This window comes from Bufo bufo, chromosome 2, assembly GCF_905171765.1.
Source record: "Bufo bufo chromosome 2, aBufBuf1.1, whole genome shotgun sequence".
NCBI lineage: Eukaryota > Metazoa > Chordata > Amphibia > Anura > Bufonidae > Bufo > Bufo bufo.
Window position 1 is genome coordinate 818741326 of NC_053390.1, and position 20904 is coordinate 818762229.

At 44.1% G+C, this 20904-nt stretch overlaps 1 protein-coding gene across 1 annotated transcript; it reads left to right on the forward strand.

Moving 5' to 3' along the window:
- The first annotated feature begins 1452 nt into the window (after positions 1-1452).
- LOC120991086 (vomeronasal type-2 receptor 26-like) lies at positions 1453-20375 on the forward strand. Its single transcript, XM_040419976.1, has 2 exons — positions 1453-1725; positions 19650-20375. Exons 1-2 carry the CDS (start codon positions 1453-1455, stop codon positions 20373-20375), a joined length of 999 nt encoding a protein of 332 aa, XP_040275910.1.
- Positions 20376-20904: the final 529 nt, after the last annotated feature.

The following is a 20904-nucleotide window of genomic DNA, read 5'->3' on the forward strand; positions in this document are numbered from 1 at the left end:
GGAGCCGGTCCCTAAGAGAGTCAGAACGCAACCCTGATAACTATAGCTCCTTTAAACTGGAACTACTGGCATTGGTGTGGGCCATGACCGAAAGGTTTGCAGAATACCTGACTGGTGCAGAAGTGACCGTGATGACGGACAACAACCCATTGGCACACCTGGAGAATGCCAAGCTCGGCGCACTTGAGCAAAGATGGTTGGCCCGCCTCTCTAAGTACCAATACCGCATCAAGTTCCGGTCCGGTAGGGAGAATGGCAACGCCGATGCACTCTCTCGAGTTCCAGTAGGACAGTCGACTCAGAGAGCCGATGAGGAGTTAGAGGATACTGAAATTCCTGACCTTGGTCACTTACCTCTGTTCCCAGATGTGGCACATTCAAGTGGGGTGGGTAAAACGTTGACTGATGGAAAGTGAAAGAATGGGTCCAGAGCAAGATCTGGCCTCGGCCAGAAGAACGAGCCCTCCTGACCCCAGAGAGTCAGAAGTTGTTAAGGCAGTGGGACAAGCTGACAATTACTTAGGGCCTCCTATGCCGGATCATATACTTACAGTCAGAGCTGCAGTACCGGCAACAGATTTTCATTCCCATGTCGTTGGAATCGGAGGCCGCCAGGGAAGCTCATGAAAAGGGAGCTCATTTTGGGAGCGACAAAACGTTCAAGTGGCTTCAACGGCTGGTATACTGTCCAGATCTGGCCGACATGGTGGCCACGGCATGTCTTAAGTGTCAATCCTGTGGGTTGAGTAAGAGTACTGAACAGCGGGCTCCTGTGCAGACCATCCGCACCTCAGCGCCCCTAGAACTTCGATGATCGATTATGTACAGATCGGATATTCTACCTCGGGACACTCGTACTGTCTAGTTATGACAGATCACTTTACCAAGTATGTGGTGGCTGTGCCCATCAAAGACCAAACCGCAGAGTCGGCCGCCGAAGGTGACTGTAAACACTTTATACAGGTGTTCGGGTGTCCATGGAGGATACATTCTGACCAGGGAGCATGCTTTCAGGGTACTCTAATGAATTAACTGTACCAACTGTATGGGATTGAACGCTCCCGAACCACTCCATATCACCCACAAGGAAACGGGGCGTGCGAACGCTTCAATCGCACCTTGCTTCAGATGCTGCGGACTCTGGAAGATAGTCAAAAAGCCCAGTGGCCCGCATACCTACCTGCGTTGATGTGGGCCTATAATAACAGAGTACACAGTACCACCGGATACTCTCCACATATGCTCATGTTTGGACGAGCCGGACGGGAGATTGAAGATCTCCACATGCCTAACCCGATGGAGCCCCCACCGAGAAGTACCACCACATGGGTGCAGGAGCACCGCCGCCGGCTGAGAGCAGTCCACAAGGTTGTGGGGGAGCGCCTGGGACAGGTGGTACACCCTAACCCAAGACCAGTGCAGAAAGATGGGTATGTCCCTGGTGATCGGGTGATGGTCAAAGCCAAACGGCCGTCAGGGAAGTTGGATGGATGGTGGGAGCCAGTTCCATTCATGGTGAAAAGAAGGGTAGACCCCGCTATTTCGGTCTATGAGGTAGAGCCAGTAGGGACAGGGGAACCCTCACGGAACTTACACCGCAATATGCTGAGACGTTGCAATTTTGATGAGCCGGTGTGCGTAGAGGGGGTGCCTCCTCACTCTCAGGGTGTGGAGGAAAGTCCCTCAGATGAGGAAGAGGAGGAATGGTGGGTCGTCCCTGCTCAAGTATCCACAGAGGTTCCGGCTGTGGCAGGTTTGCCACCCAGATGCAATGCTGAGCAATCCACAGCTCCTCTCTTGTCAACTATGCCTGATGTCCCCAGTATTACTGAAACCCCCAATCTGAGAAGGTCAGCGAGGCCCAATGCTGGTGTGCCTCCACAGCGTTATGCCCAGGATGAGTTTGTATGGGGAGAGTTGCCGAGGATGACAACTTCTAGTGGGGTGGTATGTGATATTGTGAAACAGCTATTTCTGCATAATGTTTGTACTGAAACTGTCATTTGGCATTCTAGGCACTAGAGGCCAGTGTCTTGCCGCTATAGCCAGCACACTCTGGGATTTGAATATGCAAAACAGATGATGCCTCATGCTGATGACTCATGCTGTGTGTGCCAGACAGAGCAGGAAGTGGTGATCTGACATGGTGGAAGGATTGTGCTGTGAGGGACTGAATCCGATTCCATCCTGGCTTGCAGATGGCCGGCAGTTAATGGACACTCAAAAGAAGGAGAGTAGCTGTTATACCCTGACTGAATCCAGTTCTATTGAAAGAGAGGTTGTCCCAGGAAGACCAGTTCAGTGTGTGGACAGAAGGCCTCATCGTCAAGCAAGGCCGCACGGTTGCTAAGAGGTTGGTGGCTATCCCTGGTAGGCTGCATCCTCGGGCCCAGAACGGACGCAGGTCAGCGCACTCGGTTACGGATTGTAATATATTGTGTGGCGCCTGAAGTAAGAGAGACTAGCCTAGGCCTCGCATTAGTTAGTTAGTTAGGATTATATCGTTTTGCTAGGCTTTTCTGTACTGGACTGCAGAGCAGTTATTGACTTGCAGGCTCTGCTGTGTCTGCCACCGGCTAGGGGTGTCCTCTGTAGCGGCACAGCACGACTTGCAGGCTCTGCTGTGTCCGCCATCGGCTAGGCCTGTCCAGTGGGCAGGGACATTGACTATGGGTCCAGGATATAGCGTTTTTCTATGTATGTTTGCATTGTTTTGGTTATGTTTGTGATATAACTTTTTTGCATAAGTAAAGTTTCTGTTCTTGCATATTAAGCTGATGTCAGTGTCGCTTTCCTTGTCTGTGACTTCGCTGTATCCTGGGGAGCCCACCCCGGTACACGGCTTACACATACACATTATTAGCCACATTTGCTTTGCATCCAGGGTGAGCAGGAACGGAGGCGGCTGTGTGTGGTGGTGTCCTCTATGAGTTGTGTTATCTGTATCTTTATGTATAATGTCCATTGCTTTGTCATCTCTATGTGATCAGTAAACTATTTTTATATATAAGTATCTGCGAGGGTTGTGTGTTGCTCCTGGGGTATATGAAGTACTGGAAGAGGTGTAATTATACACAGAATAATCGGGTTGTATGGTAAACAAGGGTAACATGCTAGGAATAGAATAAAAGAAATGTAAAACGGAGATATACATAAATCTCCAATTTCCAAGAAGCTAAAATCCCCTTATAAGGGGGGCTTTACTTGTACAAGCATTTAAAAGAACAGGTTCTGTAGACATCTATGTGGAATCAGCTGACGACAGTGAAAAAGAAGTGCGCTTCTGCTTGACGCTAACATTGACCTGTAAGGCTGAGTTCACACATTAGTTATTTGGTCAGTTTTGGCCCTGTGACTGCCCAAATAAGTGAAGTGTGCAGTGGTTCTAATGGCGACGCCTGTCATCTTCATGTCATACTGACTCACAGTATTATTTTACTGCCACAGCAGACTCCCTATGCGTGTTACTGCAAGGCACAGTGTTCTACACCCCTATAAAGTCTCTCTGCAGACAGGAAATAGCCTTTTTTAACGCGTTTTGCCACTAATAAATTCGGATCGAAGCAAATTTTTCCAGAAAATTTGGCGAACGAGCCAAATATAATTTTTGAGATATTCACTTATCTCTAGTTCTCAACTCTAACTGTACATGACTTATTTTAGGTGGTAGAGAGGACTGTCCCCTCCTGCTGTGATGTGGCTTTGATAGGTCATGTTGACCAACTTTTGTATCTGTTACTATATTTATGCTTTTCAGAATAAAAATGCTATAAAAAAAATATAGGGAACCATGTTTTGATATGGATGCCTTGTACCTTACTTTGATGTGTGTTTTTGCAGGTTATAGTGGAGTTGGGGAACTGGAGTTGGCGTGACCTCCAATAATAATTGAGTGGGGTCCACTTGAGTTAGTTATGTCTGCTGAGCAATCCTTTTCATTAAAGTGACATAAACCTTGATCAAACCCCTAGGTGCGCAATTTCACTACAGATATGAGCATAACCTTAAAATTTAAATACTATGAATTTTGGATTCTTTGATGATGGTAGAGTACAATGAGTAGAGATGAGCGAATGGAATTCGATCCGAATTTCAGGATAAATTCAATTCACTGCGAAGCCGAATTTCCTTGTGCTTCGTGGTAGCAAATCGATTTAACCTGAAATAGTGTAAAAAACAAAATGATCATACTTACCTCCCCCAGTTACTCATGATGGGCTGGCCGCCGCCATCTTGATAGAAGATCAGCCAAAATCCCATGTGTGGTGACGTATGATGGCGGCGGCCGGCACGACACGAGAAAATGAAGGCGGTAAGTACGATAAAAAAAAATTATGTTAATTTTACACTGTATTATTACTCTCAGATGCCACAATCATGTACAGTATAAACGCAGCATCTGAGGGGTACAATGATGGGGAGCGGTGCTATAGCAGCTCCCTGTCATTGTAAACGCTAATTACAAAAAAAGGTGCTTCAAGACTAAGTATTTTGTCATGGAGCGAAGTTTTTAGTAAAATTCGGCGAAGCAGCCAAATCGAATTTTTGAAAACTTCATTCATCTCTAATAATGAGCAAAACATCTATTTATGACTCAAAAATAGGAAATGATAACTTTCTCAGTCTATAGTCTGCAGATCCAAGTCAATAAAAAAAAAATGTTTATTGCTTATTTAAAACTTTTCAGCATAAATTACTTACATTAATAGATCCCAAAAGGTCGATGTAGTGAACTTTGTCCTCCAGGAACCAGAAAGATTCTCAGAGAAGGATATCACATCTGCTGCTATGACTGTGTCCCATGCTCAGAAGGAGAGTTTACAAATGTTACAGGTAAAATACTATAATCATAAAATACTGGAAACTGATGTTTTTTTTTTTTATAATAGTCACATCATATACCCCGGCTGTTTTTAGGCTACATTCACATCTGTGCTTTTCCTTTCTGGTATTGAGATCCGTCATAGGATCTCAATGCGGACAAACCTGAACTGAACGGGAGGCACCACAATGCATTCTGTTCTGTTTGTTTGCGTTTCCATGCCAGAAAGAAAAATGCTGCAAGCAGCGATTTTGAGTGCGTCATGGGATGTAAGTCAATGGTGCCGGGTACGTTTTCTTGGATACAAAAGAAAGCGGATCCTGCACCCACTGACTTACAATGGTTTTAGTGCTGGATTCGTCATGGCTATCTTAGAGATAATACAACCGGATCTGTTCAGAACCTAGTTCTACTGCTTCCTGAGTCCTCTACAGGGAGTGCAGAATTATTAGGCAAGTTGTATTTTTGAGGATTAATTTTATTATTGAACAACAACCATGTTCTCAATGAACCCAAAAAACTCATTAATATCAAAGCTGAATATTTTTGGAAGTAGTTTTTAGTTTGTTTTTAGTTTTAGCTATTTTAGGGGGATATCTGTGTGTGCAGGTGACTATTACTGTGCATAATTATTAGGCAACTTAACAAAAAACAAATATATACCCATTTCAATTATTTATTTTTACCAGTGAAACCAATATAACATCTCAACATTCACAAATATGCATTTCTGACATTCAAAAACAAAACAAAAACAAATCAGTGACCAATATAGCCACCTTTCTTTGCAAGGACACTCAAAAGCCTGCCATCCATGGATTCTGTCAGTGTTTTGATCTGTTCACCATCAACATTGCGTGCAGCAGCAACCACAGCCTCCCAGACACTGTTCAGAGAGGTGTACTGTTTTCCCTCCTTGTAAATCTCACATTTGATGATGGACCACAGGTTCTCAATGGGGTTCATATCAGGTGAACAAGGAGGCCATGTCATTAGATTTTCTTCTTTTATACCCTTTCTTGCCAGCCACGCTGTGGAGTACTTGGACGCGTGTGATGGGGCATTGTCCTGCATGAAAATCATGTTTTTCTTGAAGGATGCAGACTTCTTCCTGTACCACTGCTTGAAGAAGGTGTCTTCCAGAAACTGGCAGTAGGACTGGGAGTTGAGCTTGACTCCATCCTCAACCCGAAAAGGCCCCACAAGCTCATCTTTGATGATACCAGCCCAAACCAGTACTCCACCTCCACCTTGCTGGCGTCTGAGTCGGACTGGAGCTCTCTGCCCTTTACCAATCCAGCCACGGGCCCATCCATCTGGCCCATCAAGACTCACTCATTTCATCAGTCCATAAAACCTTAGAAAAATCAGTCTTGAGATATTTCTTGGCCCAGTCGTGACGTTTCAGCTTGTGTGTCTTGTTCAGTGGTGGTCGTCTTTCAGCCTTTCTTACCTTGGCCATGTCTCTGAGTATTGCACACTTTGTGCTTTTGGGCACTCCAGTGATGTTGCAGCTCTGAAATATGGCCAAACTGGTGGCAAGTGGCATCTTAGCAGCTGCACGCTTGACTTTTCTCAGTTCATGGGCAGTTATTTTGCGCCTTGGTTTTTCCACACGCTTCTTGCGACCCTGTTGACTATTTTGAATGAAACGCTTGATTGTTCGATGATCACGCTTCAGAAGCTTTGCAATTTTAAGAGTGCTGCATCCCTCTGCAAGATATCTCACTATTTTTGACTTTTCGGAGCCTGTCAAGTCCTTCTTTTGACCCATTTTGCCAAAGGAAAGGAAGTTGCCTAATAACTATGCACACCTAATATAGGGTGTTGATGTCATTAGATCACACCCCTTCTCATTACAGAGATGCACATCACCTAATATGCTAAATTGGTAGTAGGCTTTCGAGCCTATACAGCTTGGAGTAAGACAACATGCATAAAGAGGATGATGTGGTCAAAATACTCATTTGCCTAATAATTCTGCACTCCCTGTATTGTTCTCCATTTCCTGGTCCTTCTAAACACAGAAAATATGGACACTATCTTCTGGTATATCTCAGCTGGTCCATACACCAGAATCTGAAAGATACACCAGCTCGGAACAGGCATAGCTTTAAGGCATTACTTGTGCCAGCTTTATATAACCGCTGATGCCTGCCCTTTCCTGCCCAGACAACTTCTACCCCGACTACTGTACTTCTAACAAAAAGTGTAGATCGTGTCCGAGAAAAGGCAGAAAGTTGCAGTCTTTTGCTACACTAAAATGTGCAACTTCTTGACACAATAACCTTCTTGACAGTAGCTGTATGGTACATTTCAGCCAGCATGAGTAATACATCCACTGTAAAGTAATGCTAGATATGCTGCACTTTTTATTCAATTATCTGTATGTAACAGGTTTTTTTCTGTCCTGACTAGAGATGAGAGAGTTAATTTGTAGGAAATGATTCATCCATCAAAAATCCTGAGAAGTGATTGTCTCCTCCCACTGCTCCAGAGTCTCCTCCTACTGCTCCAGAGTCTCCTCCCACTGCTCCAAAGTCTCCTCCCACTGCTCCAGAGTCTCCTCCCACTGCTCCAGAGTCTCCTCCCTCCCTTTTGATTGACATGTGCTGGACATCTTGTCTGACTCTGTCAACCAAGGGTCTGCACAGCTGTTTCCGCTGTTACTACCGGAGCAGTGACTGCGCATGTGCCCCTACACTTCTAAACCCATCATCGGATATCTGCTGTATTATGCTGGTGGCACCTGGGATCTATGGAGCAAGCTCCTCATGTGAGCCTGCTATATACATCCCCTGAGCTCTATAGCCGTACATGTACTTATTATGCGTATTAATCCAGTCCCAAGACCAGACTTCTAAATTAGTTCATGACTCTACACCAGGGGTGCACATAGCCTTTCTGCTGCCTGAGGAAAAAAATTTAATTGCGCCCCCTGTGCCAAATTCTCAATCTGACCCCTTCCCCAGCCCTACTATTAAAGGCTATGTACAACTTCGGATACAATTTTTGTTAATTTTGAGTTATTTTGAGAATATTTTTAATTGGCCTTTATTAAAAACTAGCAGAAGGACCCGGCTTCACATGGGTATATTTTATTTATTTAATTTATGTTTATATGTGTCAATAAAAGATATCGACAGTATCCACTATAACAGTGACCTTCCCAGCGGCCCGCCCCTTACCAGTAACATACACAGCGCCCTCCCCCTTAACAGTAACATCCACAGCGCCCTCCCCCTTAACAGTAACATACACAGCGCCCTCCCCTTTAACAGTGACCTCCACAGCAGCCGCCCCTTTATTAGTGACCTCCACAGTACCCTGTCTCGTTTACAGTGATTTCCACAATAACCCGCCCCCTTAACAGTGACCTTTACAGAGCTATGTACCCTTAAAATGTGACCTCCACAACACCCCGCCCCCTAACAGTGACATCTACAGCACCCTGCCCCTTAACACTGACCTCCATAGCGGACGTCCCCTTAACTGTGACCTCTACAGGTCCCTGTCCCCTTAAAGAGGACCTTTGATTGTTTTGTACTAATGGAGATAAATACCTGTACTTGCTGATGCTTCCACCCTGCCTGATTTTTTAAAATAGCGCTCGTATGCCCCGCGCTCAGTACGCTAATACCGAGCATCGGTACAGGGAGGAGGAGACGCCAGGGTTTCTCAATGGGTGTCTCCTTCTCCCTGGCTGTGGCGCTCTCCGCTGTGATTGAATCGTGGTACAGCCAGGGAGAAGGAGACGCCCATTGAGAAACCCTGGCATCTTCTCCTCCCTGTACCGATGCTCAATATTTGCATACTGAGTGCAAAAAGTGCAGGGGGCACAGAGGGGCGTACGAGCGCTATTTTAAAAAATCAGGCAGGGTGCAGTATCAGCGGGGGGCACCCCGCAAGTACAGGTATTTATCTCCATTAGTACAAAGCAATGAAAGGTCCTCTTTAACAGTGACCTCCACAGCGCCCACCCCTTTAACAGTAACCTCCACAGCATCCCGCCCACTTAACAGTGACCTCCAAAGCAGTCTGCCCCTTTATTAGTGACCTTCACAGTACCCCATCTCCTTAACAGTGATTTCCACAACACGCCGCCCCTTAACAGGGGCCTCTACAGCAATCTGCTCCTTAACACTGACCTCCATAGCGGACCGTCCCCTTAACTTTGACCATTTCAGCAGCCTGCCCCTAGGGTGGCCAGAGGTCCAGTTTTAGGCCGGACAGTCCGGCTTTCAGACTCCCTGTCCTCTGTCCGGCTCAGGGCCTGAACGGACGCAGGGATGTCCTTTTGAACAGCTCACTCTCAGACAGCAGCACTGTGCTGTCTGAGTCTGAGCTGCAGGGAGAAAGTCACCCTCCCTCCCACCCCTTCAGCTGACAGAAGTTGGTTTTTGCTTTCATTTTTTCAATCCCTGTTGGTTGCGGAGTGGGAGGGGGCATGGCCTAACCGGAAAGGGGGCAAGACTAAGCAGGACCTGAGGGCGAGGTTTTTAAGTCTGTCTTTTGTGAGTGGCCTGAATGGCCAACCTACCTGCCCCCTGAACTGTGACCTCCACAGCACTCCGCTCCCTTAACAGTGTCATCCACAGCGCCCTGCCCCTTTAAAGCTGACCTAGAGCAGTGAAGGAAAATGGCTGGGTTGTTATGGAAACCTGGTGTAAAACTGTGTGTATGTGGAGACTAAGGGCCTGCGAGCTTCTATTGGCTGATAAGGGACATGTGACTGTGTGTATGGCAGTTGGGATATGAAGTTGGGATATGAAGAGAAAGACCTGCAGGCTTCTATTGGCTAATGTAGGTCATGTGATGTGCCATATTTGCATTTTTGGGGGAATATTTAAGGAATGGTACTTCCTAGAGAGCTGAAACCCGGTCTAAAACTTTCCCGGACACCTGATGTACCTGTCTGCCATATTTTATGATTGTAAATGCGACGGTGCAGATTTCTTTAGCGGACATACAGTACAGACCAAAAGTTTGGACACACCTTCTCATTCAAAGAGTTCTCTTTATTTTCATGACTATGAAAATTGTAGATTCACACTGAAGGCATCAAATCTATGAATTAACAGATGTGGAATTATATACATAACAAACAAGTGTGAAACAACTGAAACTATGTCATATTCTAGGTTCTTCAAAGTAGCCACCTTTTGCTTTGATTACTGCTTTGCACACTCTTGGCATTCTCTTGATGAGCTTCAAGAGGTAGTCCCCTGAAATGGTTTTCACTTCACAGGTGTGCCCTGTCAGGTTTAATAAGTGGGATTTCTTGTCTTATAAATGGGGTTGGGACCATCAGTTGCGTTGAGGAGAAGTCAGGTGGATACTCAGCTGATAGTCCTACTGAATAGACTGTTAGAATTTGTATTATGGCAAGAAAAAAGCAGCTAAGAAAAGAAAAACGAGTGGCCATCATTACTTTAAGAAATGAAGGTCAGTCAGTCAGCTGAAAAATTGGGAAAACTTTGAAAGTAAGGGCTATTTGACCATGAAGGAGAGTGATGGGGTGCTGCGCCAGATGACCTGGCCTCCACAGTCACCGGACCTGAACCCAATCGAGATGGTTTGGGGTTAGCTGGACCACAGAGTGAAGGCAAAAGGGCCAACAAGTGCTAAGCATCTCTGGGAATTCCTTCAAGACTGTTGGAAGACCATTTCAGGGGACTACCTCTTGAAGCTCATCAAGAGAATGCCAAGAGTGTGCAAAGCAGTAATCAAAGCAAAAGGTGGCTACTTTGAAGAACCTAGAATATGACATATTTTCAGTTGTTTCACACTTGTTTGTTATGTATATAATTCCACATGTGTTAATTCATAGTTTTGATGCATTCATAGTCATGAAAATAAAGAAAACGCTTTGAATGAAAAGGTGTGTCCAAACTTTTGGTCTGTACTGTACATACACACATACATACACTCACACATAAATACGGTACATACACACACACATATACATACACTCACACACATACATGAACTCAGACACACATACATACACTCAGCTTTATATATTAGATATTGAGCAGTTCTGTCACTAAGGGTTAACTGTTTTTCTAACTGTGTGACTTTCACTTTCTGCCAGCCATCGAATAAACCTTTTCTCTGAACTGATAAGAGGTGATAAACACTTATTTAAACCACATTCTTATGAGTAAGATAAGAACTGAGCTCTAATGAGTGTTTATAATATCAGAGAGCAAAGATAAGGAGCCCATCAGCTCCTCAACTGACGGAACAGAGAGAAAATCCAGAGTCTGCTACTAGAACACATCGGCTATGTACAGAAAAAAAGTCTTTATATTTTTATTAAAGACCAATTGAAAAAATGATTTTTAGCTCAAAGTACAATGCAATAATTAAAAAGATTGCCCCAAAAGTTGTACAGTACACAGCCTTTAAAAGACATATTTGGGTGGAGATTGCATTCAGTGCTACAAAATATACAGGAGAATACAGCATCACATACCAAATTACATCCAGTGATATCTCCACTGAAGTACTGTAGATCTCTCCTCATCTTCTCCATTGGAAGCAGACCACCTCAACAACTTATTTGAGTCACATCCCGTCTCTGCAGGGTTTTGAACACATACATCTTAGATTCCTCACTTTTTCATCAACCTCCATTTCCTGGTGCTCCAACATAGTTATCGTGCTGCCCTCAATACCGTGCCATCCATTCTATAGTGCAAGAAAAGTCACTTCAGTAATAATGATGCCCCTATAGTACCCAAGCTATAATAATGCCAAAGTTGTGTAGTCCCATGTAAATTTCATCTTTCCATCCTGCAACATGCAGTCCCATGTAAATAACATTACAAACCATTACATACTACACATCACACACCATTACTTACTACACATCACACACTACACGTCACACACAGTATTACATACTATACATCACACACACACTATTACATACTACACATCACACACAGTATTACATACTACACATCACACACAGTATTTCATACTATACATCACACACACACTATTACATACTACACATCACACACAGTATTACATACTATACATCACACACACACTATTACATACTACACATCACACACACTATTACATACTATACATCACACACACTATTACATACTACACATCACACACACTATTACATACTACACATTACACACTACACATCACACACAGTATTTCATACTATACATCACACACACACTATTACATACTATACATCACACACACCATTACATACTACACATCACACACACTATTACATACTACACATCACACACACCATTACATACTACACATCACACACACACTATTACACACTACACATCACACACAGTATTTCATACTATACATCACACACACCATTACATACTACACATCACACACACTATTACATACTACACATCACACACACCATTACATACTACACATCACACACACACTATTACACACTACACATCACACACAGTATTACATACTATACATCACACACACTATTACATAGTACACATCACACACACTATTACATACTACACACCACACACACTATTACATACTACACATCACACACACTTGTACATACTACACATCACACACTATTACATACTACACATCACACACACTATTACATACTACACATCACACACTATTACATTCTACACATTACACACACTATTAATACTACACATCACACACTATTACATACTACACATCACACACACTATTACATACTACACATCACACACACTATTACATACTACACATCACACACTATTACATACTACACATCACACACACACACACTACTACATACTACACCTCACACACTACTACATACTACACATCACACACACTATTACATACTACACATCACACACAATATTACAAACTATACATCACACACACTTTTACATACTACACATCACACACTATTACATACTACACATCACACACTATTACATACTACACATCACACATACTACTACATACTACACATCACACACACTATTACATACTACACATCACAAACACTATTACATACTACACATCACAAACACTATTACATACTACACATCACACACACTATTACATACTACACATCACACACACTATTACATACTACACATCACACACTATTACATACTACACATCACACACACACTACTACATACTACACCTCACACACTACTACATACTACACATCACACACACTATTACATACTACACATCACACACAATATTACAAACTATACATCACACACACTTTTACATACTACACATCACACACTATTACATACTACACATCACAAACACTATTACATACTACACATCACACACTATTACATACTACACATCACACACTATTACATACTACACATCACACACACTACTACATACTACACATCACACACACTATTACATACTACACATCACAAACACTATTACATACTAAAGATAGGTTAAGAGTTTAGACTGGCACACTCATATCTGGGATTCAGTGAAAAGCAAAAGAGCAAGGAGCCGAGATGCTTGTATAAAATCTAATTTATTGATCTGAAAAATTGATACAGTATTCCGGACTGGAGCATATAAAAAAGTAGATAAAAAGGGCGCCAATTACACCAGCGGGTCACCACTGAGGAAGGAGTCAGCTAAGACTCCGAAACGCGTCTGGTGAAGGACCCGCTCACAGAGGACAACAACCGCAAATAGGAAGCGCTTCCACAAGAACTAACTAGCCGGCATATCACTCCGTACAGATCCGCACAAACCAGCGGCCCTAAACCACGTTTGACGCCGATCGCCTTAGACCAGCAGGGACGACGCTCACACATCACGTGGGACTCCAATACCACGTGGGGCGTAGAGTCCATTGTGTACTCCGCTCACAAGCCGGGAAGTCGGGACTGAGGATCGCACTCGCTGCCGACATCACGTGGGGCGTAGAGTACATGCGTACTCCGCCCATCAGCCGGTAATCCCACCCGCAGCACATAGGACCAGATCGGCAGCACCCATAAGACGTCGCTAAGGTAACAACAGGCAGAGGAATCACCTCCATGTGGGACGCCACCGGAGATCCTCACAATTCACCTGCCTGCCACACTATTTCTTAATAAGCCTGCACCATTTTAGGCGACCAATTTAAAACATCTATTACCTTACTCCTACTACATGCACTACAACTAGCACTCCATATTGTGCACAACAACTAGCACTCCATATTGTGCACAACAACTAGCACTCCATATTGTGCACTACAACTATCACCCTAACATAGTGTACCATCCCTGGCGCACAGGCACAGACTACGTCGATACACTGAGACTTTCTTTTATCCATTTTTCATCATTTTTCTTCCATTTTCCATCAATTTCTTCATTGACTTTATCTTTGGAATACCAGATATTCTCCCTAAAATATTATAAGACTATTTTTCACCCGGACTACTGTACTACTCACCATTCTCTATTCTTATTTATCTACTTTATTATATGCTCCAGTCCGGAATACTGCATCAATTTTTTATATAAATTTTTTAGATCAATAAATTAGATTTTGCTTTTCACTGAATCCCAGATATTAGTGTGCCAGTTAGAGATGTTGCGAACATAAAATTTTCCGTTCGCGGACGGCGAACGCGAATTTTCGCAAATGTTCGCGAACGGGCGAATTGGGCGAACCGCCATAGACTTCAATAGGCAAGCAAATTTTAACACCCACAGGGACTCTTTCTGGCCACAATAGTGATGGAAAGGTTGTTTCAAGGGGACTAATACCTGGACTGTGGCATGCCGGAGGGGGATCCATGGCAAAACTCCCATGGAAAATTATGTAGTTGACGCAGAGTCGGGTTTTAATCCATAAAGGGCATAAATCACCTAACATTCCTAAATTGTTTGGAATAACGTGCTTTAAAACATCCAGTGTGTATACGATCAGGTATGATGTTGTATCGATCAGGTTGTGCAAAGGTTACGCCCGCTTCACAGTGACAGACCAAACTCTGACAGACCAAACTCCCCAATTAACGCACCACAAACAACCGCAAACAGTCCATTTGCACAACTGCAAACTCCCCATTTGCACAAGGTTGGATACCAAGCTAGCCATGTCCCATTCCTTGTCCTCACTGACATTAAAGGTCTCTTCCTCCACCCAGCCACGTACAACACCAAGGGTCCCCGAAAGGTGACAACAAGCCCCCTGGGACGCCTGCTGTGGTTGGTGTTCCACCTCCTCAAAGCCACCTTCCTCCTCTGACTGCTCTTCTTCAGACTCCTCTCTCTGCGTTGCTGCAGGTCCAGCAATCGACGACGACAAGACTGCTTCTGGTGGTGATGGTGACCACAACTCTTCCTCTTCATGCTCATCTACGGCCTGATCCAGAACTCTTCGCATGGCACGCTCCAGAAAAAATGCATATGGGATGAGGTCGATGATGTTGCCTTGGGTTTGACTGACCAGGTGTGTCACCTCCGCAAAAGGACGCATGAGCCTACAGCCATTGTGCATGAGCGTTTAAATAAAAAAAAAATCTGTTCTTACCAGTTTAATCTCTGTTTTGTCCCCTATCAGGGGCCGTGTATGGAATAGATTTTAGGAACCGGGAGATGGAAAAAGATGCTTGGTCAGTCCTCTTACTTCCAATTTGGGGCACTACGCGTGCGCCGTGTAATGTACTGTGCAATCCCAGTATGAGTGGTATGTTAAGTAGTACTATTCCTATCAGTTTAATCCCTGTTACGTCCCCTCTCAGGGGACATATATGGAATAGATTTTAGGAACCGGGAGATGGAAAAAGATGCTTGGTTGGTCCTGCTACTTCCAATTTGGGGCACGGCACGTGCGCTGTGCAATGTACTGTGCCACCAGATATGAGTGGTGTGTTAAGTAGTACTATTCCTATCAGTTTAATCCCTGTTACGTCCCCTATCAGGGGACGTGTATGGAATAGATTTTAGACAACCGCAAAGAGTTGTCAATAGTTGACACACTCATGACATAAATTTTATTCCTCTATGCGTCAATCTTGGTGTAGTGATGACTGTGCTCGTGCGCACGTTTGGGAGATTGCAGGCGATGGTGGTTTTTCAAAGCCTATGGTCGTGCTGAGGTTGTTCAGTGACAGTTAAGTGACCGAGAAAACAATGATTCTGCAGAAAACTATGATTCTCCTCTGAAGAGCCACGCATTCCATGCTTGGCAGCCGTCAGCAGGTTTACCCAATGCGCAGTGTAGGTGATATACCTGCCCTGACCGTGCTGTGCAGACCAGGTATCAGTGGTCAGATGGACCCTTGCCCCAACACTGTGTGCCAGACATGCCATGACTTCCTTTTGCACAATAGAGTACAGATTGGGGATTGCCTTTTGTGAAAAGAAATTTCGGCCGGGTACCTTCCACTGCGGTGTCCCAATAGCTACAAATTTTTTTAAGGCCTCAGACTCCACCAGCTTGTATGGTAAAAGCTGGCGGGCTAAGAGTTCCGACAAGTTAGCTGTCAGACGCCGGGCAAGGGGGTGACTCTGTGACATTGGCTTCTTACGCTCAAACATTTCCTTGACAGACTCCTGACTGTGGGCAGATGAGCAGGAACTGCTGAAGGCGAGAGGCGGAGTGGCAGATGGTTGAGAGGGGGCAAGGAGGACAGCAGTGGTTGACGTGGCTGAAGATGCTGGATCAGGAGGAGGATGGCGGCTTTGAGTTTGTGTACTGCTTGTACTCATGTGTTAATCCCATAGGCGTTTGTGATTTGAGATTATGTGCCTTCGCAAAGCAGTTGTACCTAGGTGGGTGTTGGACTTCCCACGACTCAGTTTCTTTTGGCACAGGTTGAAAATGGCATCGCTGTTATCAGAGGAAGACACACAAAAAAAATGCCACACTGCTGAGCTCTGCAATGACGGCATTCTGGTGGAGGCAACAGCATGCGTTGATTGGCGTGCTGTCTGGCTGACCCCGGGTGCCGATGCATGCTGTCTGACTGTGCCACTAGCTCCTTGCGATGACCTCCCCCTGCTTCCAACTCGTCTCCTCCTCCTCTCTGTCTCCCCATCTGAACTTTCCCCCTTTCTTCTTCTCTTCGAGCGGGCACCCACGGACACATTGTCATCATCAACCGCTTCACTTGTATCTGACAACTCAGCAAAGGAAGCAGCAGCGGATACAACATCATCATCATCACACCGTACATTCATGTGTGTAATGCTGCCTGACTGAGACATATCCCTGTTATCTCCATCCTCTGGCAATAATGGTTGCGCATCACTCATTTCATCCAACTGATGTGAAAATAACTCCTCTGACAGATCAAGTGAAGCGGCTGTGGTGCTAGTGTTGGTGGTGGCGGCAGGCAGGCGAGTGGTAACTTGAGAAGTGCCCGAAGCTGAGCTGGAAGAGGATGGTGCGTCAAGGTTCCGAGCGGAAGCTGTAGAAGATTGGGTGTCCTGTGTTAGCCAAACTCTGCCTGCCTCTGCCTGTCATTTTTCTTTAGATTAGTGGTGCAATGCGTGCAAGGTACTGTGCCACCCGATATGAGTGGTGGTCAGTGGGCACAGTACACTCTGTGGGCCTGACACACACTGGCAGGCAACTGCAATTATATTACAGAGCAAAAATTTTTTACTATTTTAACTGCAAGCTACTGTGCCACCATATATGAGTGGTGGGCACTGGCAGTGGGCACAGTACACTCTGTGGGCCTGACACACACTGGCAGGCAACTGCAATTATATTACAGAGAAATAAAAAAAAAAAGCAGACTGATGTACTAGCCCTAAAAAGGGCTTTTTGGGATGCTGTCAGGACGCTGTCCTTACAGCAGAGATCAGATGAGTCTTTCAGGACTGGAGTGGACACAGAACACTGGCCTAGCTAACGATTTCCCTATTAATTTAGCAGCAGCAGCAGCAGCACTCTCCCTGCTCTCACTAACACTGCAGCTTCAGAATGAATCTAAGATGGATGCTGTCTGTGCTTTTTGATAGGATGTGGGATTGTCTGGGAGGGAGGGTATTCTGATTGGCTGGAATGTGTCTGCTGACTGTGAGGTACAGGGTCAAAGTTTGCTTAATGATGACGTATAGGAGGCGGACTGAACATCGCATATGTTCGCCCGCCGCGGCAAATGCGAACAAGCGATGTTCACTGGGAACTGTTCGCCGGCGAATAGTTTGGGACATCTCTCACAAAATGGATTTCACTGATTATATTTCACTCTCACAAATGCAGCACAGGGGTACTTTACAAAAAAAATGTGGATATGTCACCCCCTGGGGCCCTGAACTCACAGACGGTATTATTTTCCCTTCCCCTGGCAGATATGCAGTGCAGGTGCACTGCACTTGAACAAAATGGCCACCGACACCCACATAACTAACAAACGGATAAAAACTTTTTTTCAGTGTCACTGGGCTCAGGGCAGGGTACAAAAATGTTGCATTGCACCCAGACAAAAAAATCGTTGTAGATTGCAGACTTCACACCAAGTGCAAATATCAGATTCAGATTCTTTCCTAATCTCTCCCTCACAGCAGCAGCATCCTATCCCTACACTGGTAAGAGTAGAGTGACGTGCGGCGCTACGTGACTCCAACTTATATAGAGGCTGGGTCACATGCTGCACTTGGCCAATCACAGCCATGCCATTAGTAGGCATGGCTGTGATGGCTTCTAAGGGCACACAAATTAAACGCTTGTTGATTGGCTGCCCTGCAGCCTTTCAAAAAGCGCCATTAAATTGCCGAACACCGAATTCGAACCCGAACTTTTACTAAAATGTTCGGGTCCGGGTACAAAAAAACTCTAAAGTTCGGTACAAACCCAAACTTTACAGTTCAGGTTCGCTCAACCCTACTCCTGAGTCCCTGCTTAAGTTGCTTGTGGGTCAATGACTCATTAGCCCACAAGCAAGAAGCGGGGAGGAATGGAAAAAAAAAAAAAAAATGAATATTCAATATAACTAATATATAGCACTATATTCTAAATATGCACGAATTCTCGAATTTGTGATATTTGCTATTAAAATTTGCTATTCGAATGTTCGCGCTCAACACTAGTCTTTTCCTATTGTACACAATTGCTTTTTCTAGACTTTACCTTCACAGTCCCTGACACTAGAATAGAAGCTTGACTGTGACTGTACACTGCCCCTAAGATTGTTTTCTTGCAGACAATGCACATACCCATCAACCTCATTCTCAGCCCAACACAGAATGACGTTCTGCTCGTTCTGCAAGGGCAGCCCCTTGCCTGCTGCAGTACTGATTGACTGTCAATCTGTGAGCCAATTAGGGCAACCCCACCTGCACACTTTCTCTTAGGGTTATGTGAAAATCCTTCTTCTTCCTCCCTAATGCATTTTCCCGCTGATATGTGCAGTAAAATGGTGATGCTCCAAAATGAGCCAGAAAAGCTTTGGTTTTGGCTGCCAAACAAAATGTTGAAAAAATTTCAAAATGAATGCGGTTCGTTACAGACTGGTTCGCTCATCTTTAATAAATAGTATATAATCGGTGAGAGAACACCTTGACAAAGATTTGCAGTAAAACTAATTTATATTAAACTTTTGAAAAAATCTCCAATTATGGAAGGATGAAGAGATGCTTCTTTTTAATTTGTGTTTTACTTTTTCATAGACACTGAAAATTGCCAGAGATGTCCTGATCACGAATGGCCAAATGATTCTAAAAACAAATGTGTCATCAGAGATGATGAGTTTTTCTCCTATGAGACTGATGTTCTTGCTTTAATCTTTTCCATCATCTCCATATTACTCTCTCTTATAACTTTCTTTATAATTGGAATATTCTCTTTATTCCAGAAATCTCCCATTGTCAGAGCCAATAACCAGAACCTCAGCTTCATTCTACTGACCTCTCTCATGTTCAGCTTACTCTGTGTGTTTCTATTCATCGGTCGTCCAGTGGATGTAACCTGCATGCTACAACAAATCTGCTTTGGGATCTTCTTCACAGTAGCTGTGTCTTCTGTCCTGGCCAAGACCATCATAGTCTGTATAGCATTCAAGGCCACCAGACCTGACAGCTCCTGGAGAAAGTGTGTGGGAGTTAAGCTTCCTTATTCTGTAGTGTTGGTCTGTTCATCTATTCAGGTTCTGAATGCAGTTATCTGGTTGTCAGTTTCTCCTCCATATCAAGAGCTAAACTTGGATTATCCTGGGAAGATCATCCTCCAGTGTAATGAAGGTTCTGTCTTGGCTTTTTACCTCATGTTGGGTTATATGGGGTTTCTGGCGGCTTTGAGTTTTGTTCTGGCTTTTATGGTGAGGACATTACCTGACATCTATAATGAAGCCAAGTTCATCACCTTCAGCATGCTGGTGTTCTGCAGTGTCTGGATCTGCGCCATCCCAGCCTATCTGAGCAGTACAGGGAAGCACATGGTCATCGTGGAGATATTTGCCATATTGTCCTCAGGAGGTGGAATATTGAGCTGCATGTTTTTACCTAAATGTTATAATATTCTGGTAAAGCCCGAAGTAAGCAGTAAAAGACAATATTTAGAGAAATGTCCTCAGTACAAATAAATGAATATATAAATAAATAAATAAAATAATGGTTTATATTAGATAAATGGTTAATTAAAATACAGAATTGCATGACTATTAAATACAAGAATGCTTTGTATCTTATTCATTCTTTTGATAAATGTACCATATTTTCTTTAGACTATAAAACACCTCGGGTTTAGACAAAAAGAAATAGAAATTAAATATTTTCTACTTACTGTATTACAAACTCCTCTGATAGTTTAATGAAGGTGAGGGGTCAATGCCACTGACATTAGGAATCTAAGGTCGAGAGATTTACTAGTTTACAGTTGCGGCAGTGGTTCACCTGCAAAGGGGTTTTTGATATGCATTTCTGGATAAATGCTACAGAAAAAAGGCTAAAACTGCTTAAAAAAGTGGATGAAAAGATCCAAAGATATATCAAAGAGCAGGCTAGAAGCAAGGAGGAAGAGGAGGGCGGAGAAGTCCCACAGCGAAACGATTCCTTTTAATGGGTCTGTGTACACAGTTTTCACACGTCATTTCTGTGTTCATTAAAATGGCA

What these genes read in the sequence shown, in the direction of transcription:
- LOC120991086 (XM_040419976.1), top strand. Translation starts at nt 1,453, where the DNA reads ATGGTCAAAGCCAAACGGCCGTCAGGGAAGTTGGATGGATGGTGGGAG. An exon ending in GGTGGGTCGTCCCTGCTCAA is followed by an intron (nt 1,726 to 19,649) that starts GTATCCACAGAG and finishes TCTTTATTCCAG; the next exon opens with AAATCTCCCATTGTCAGAGC.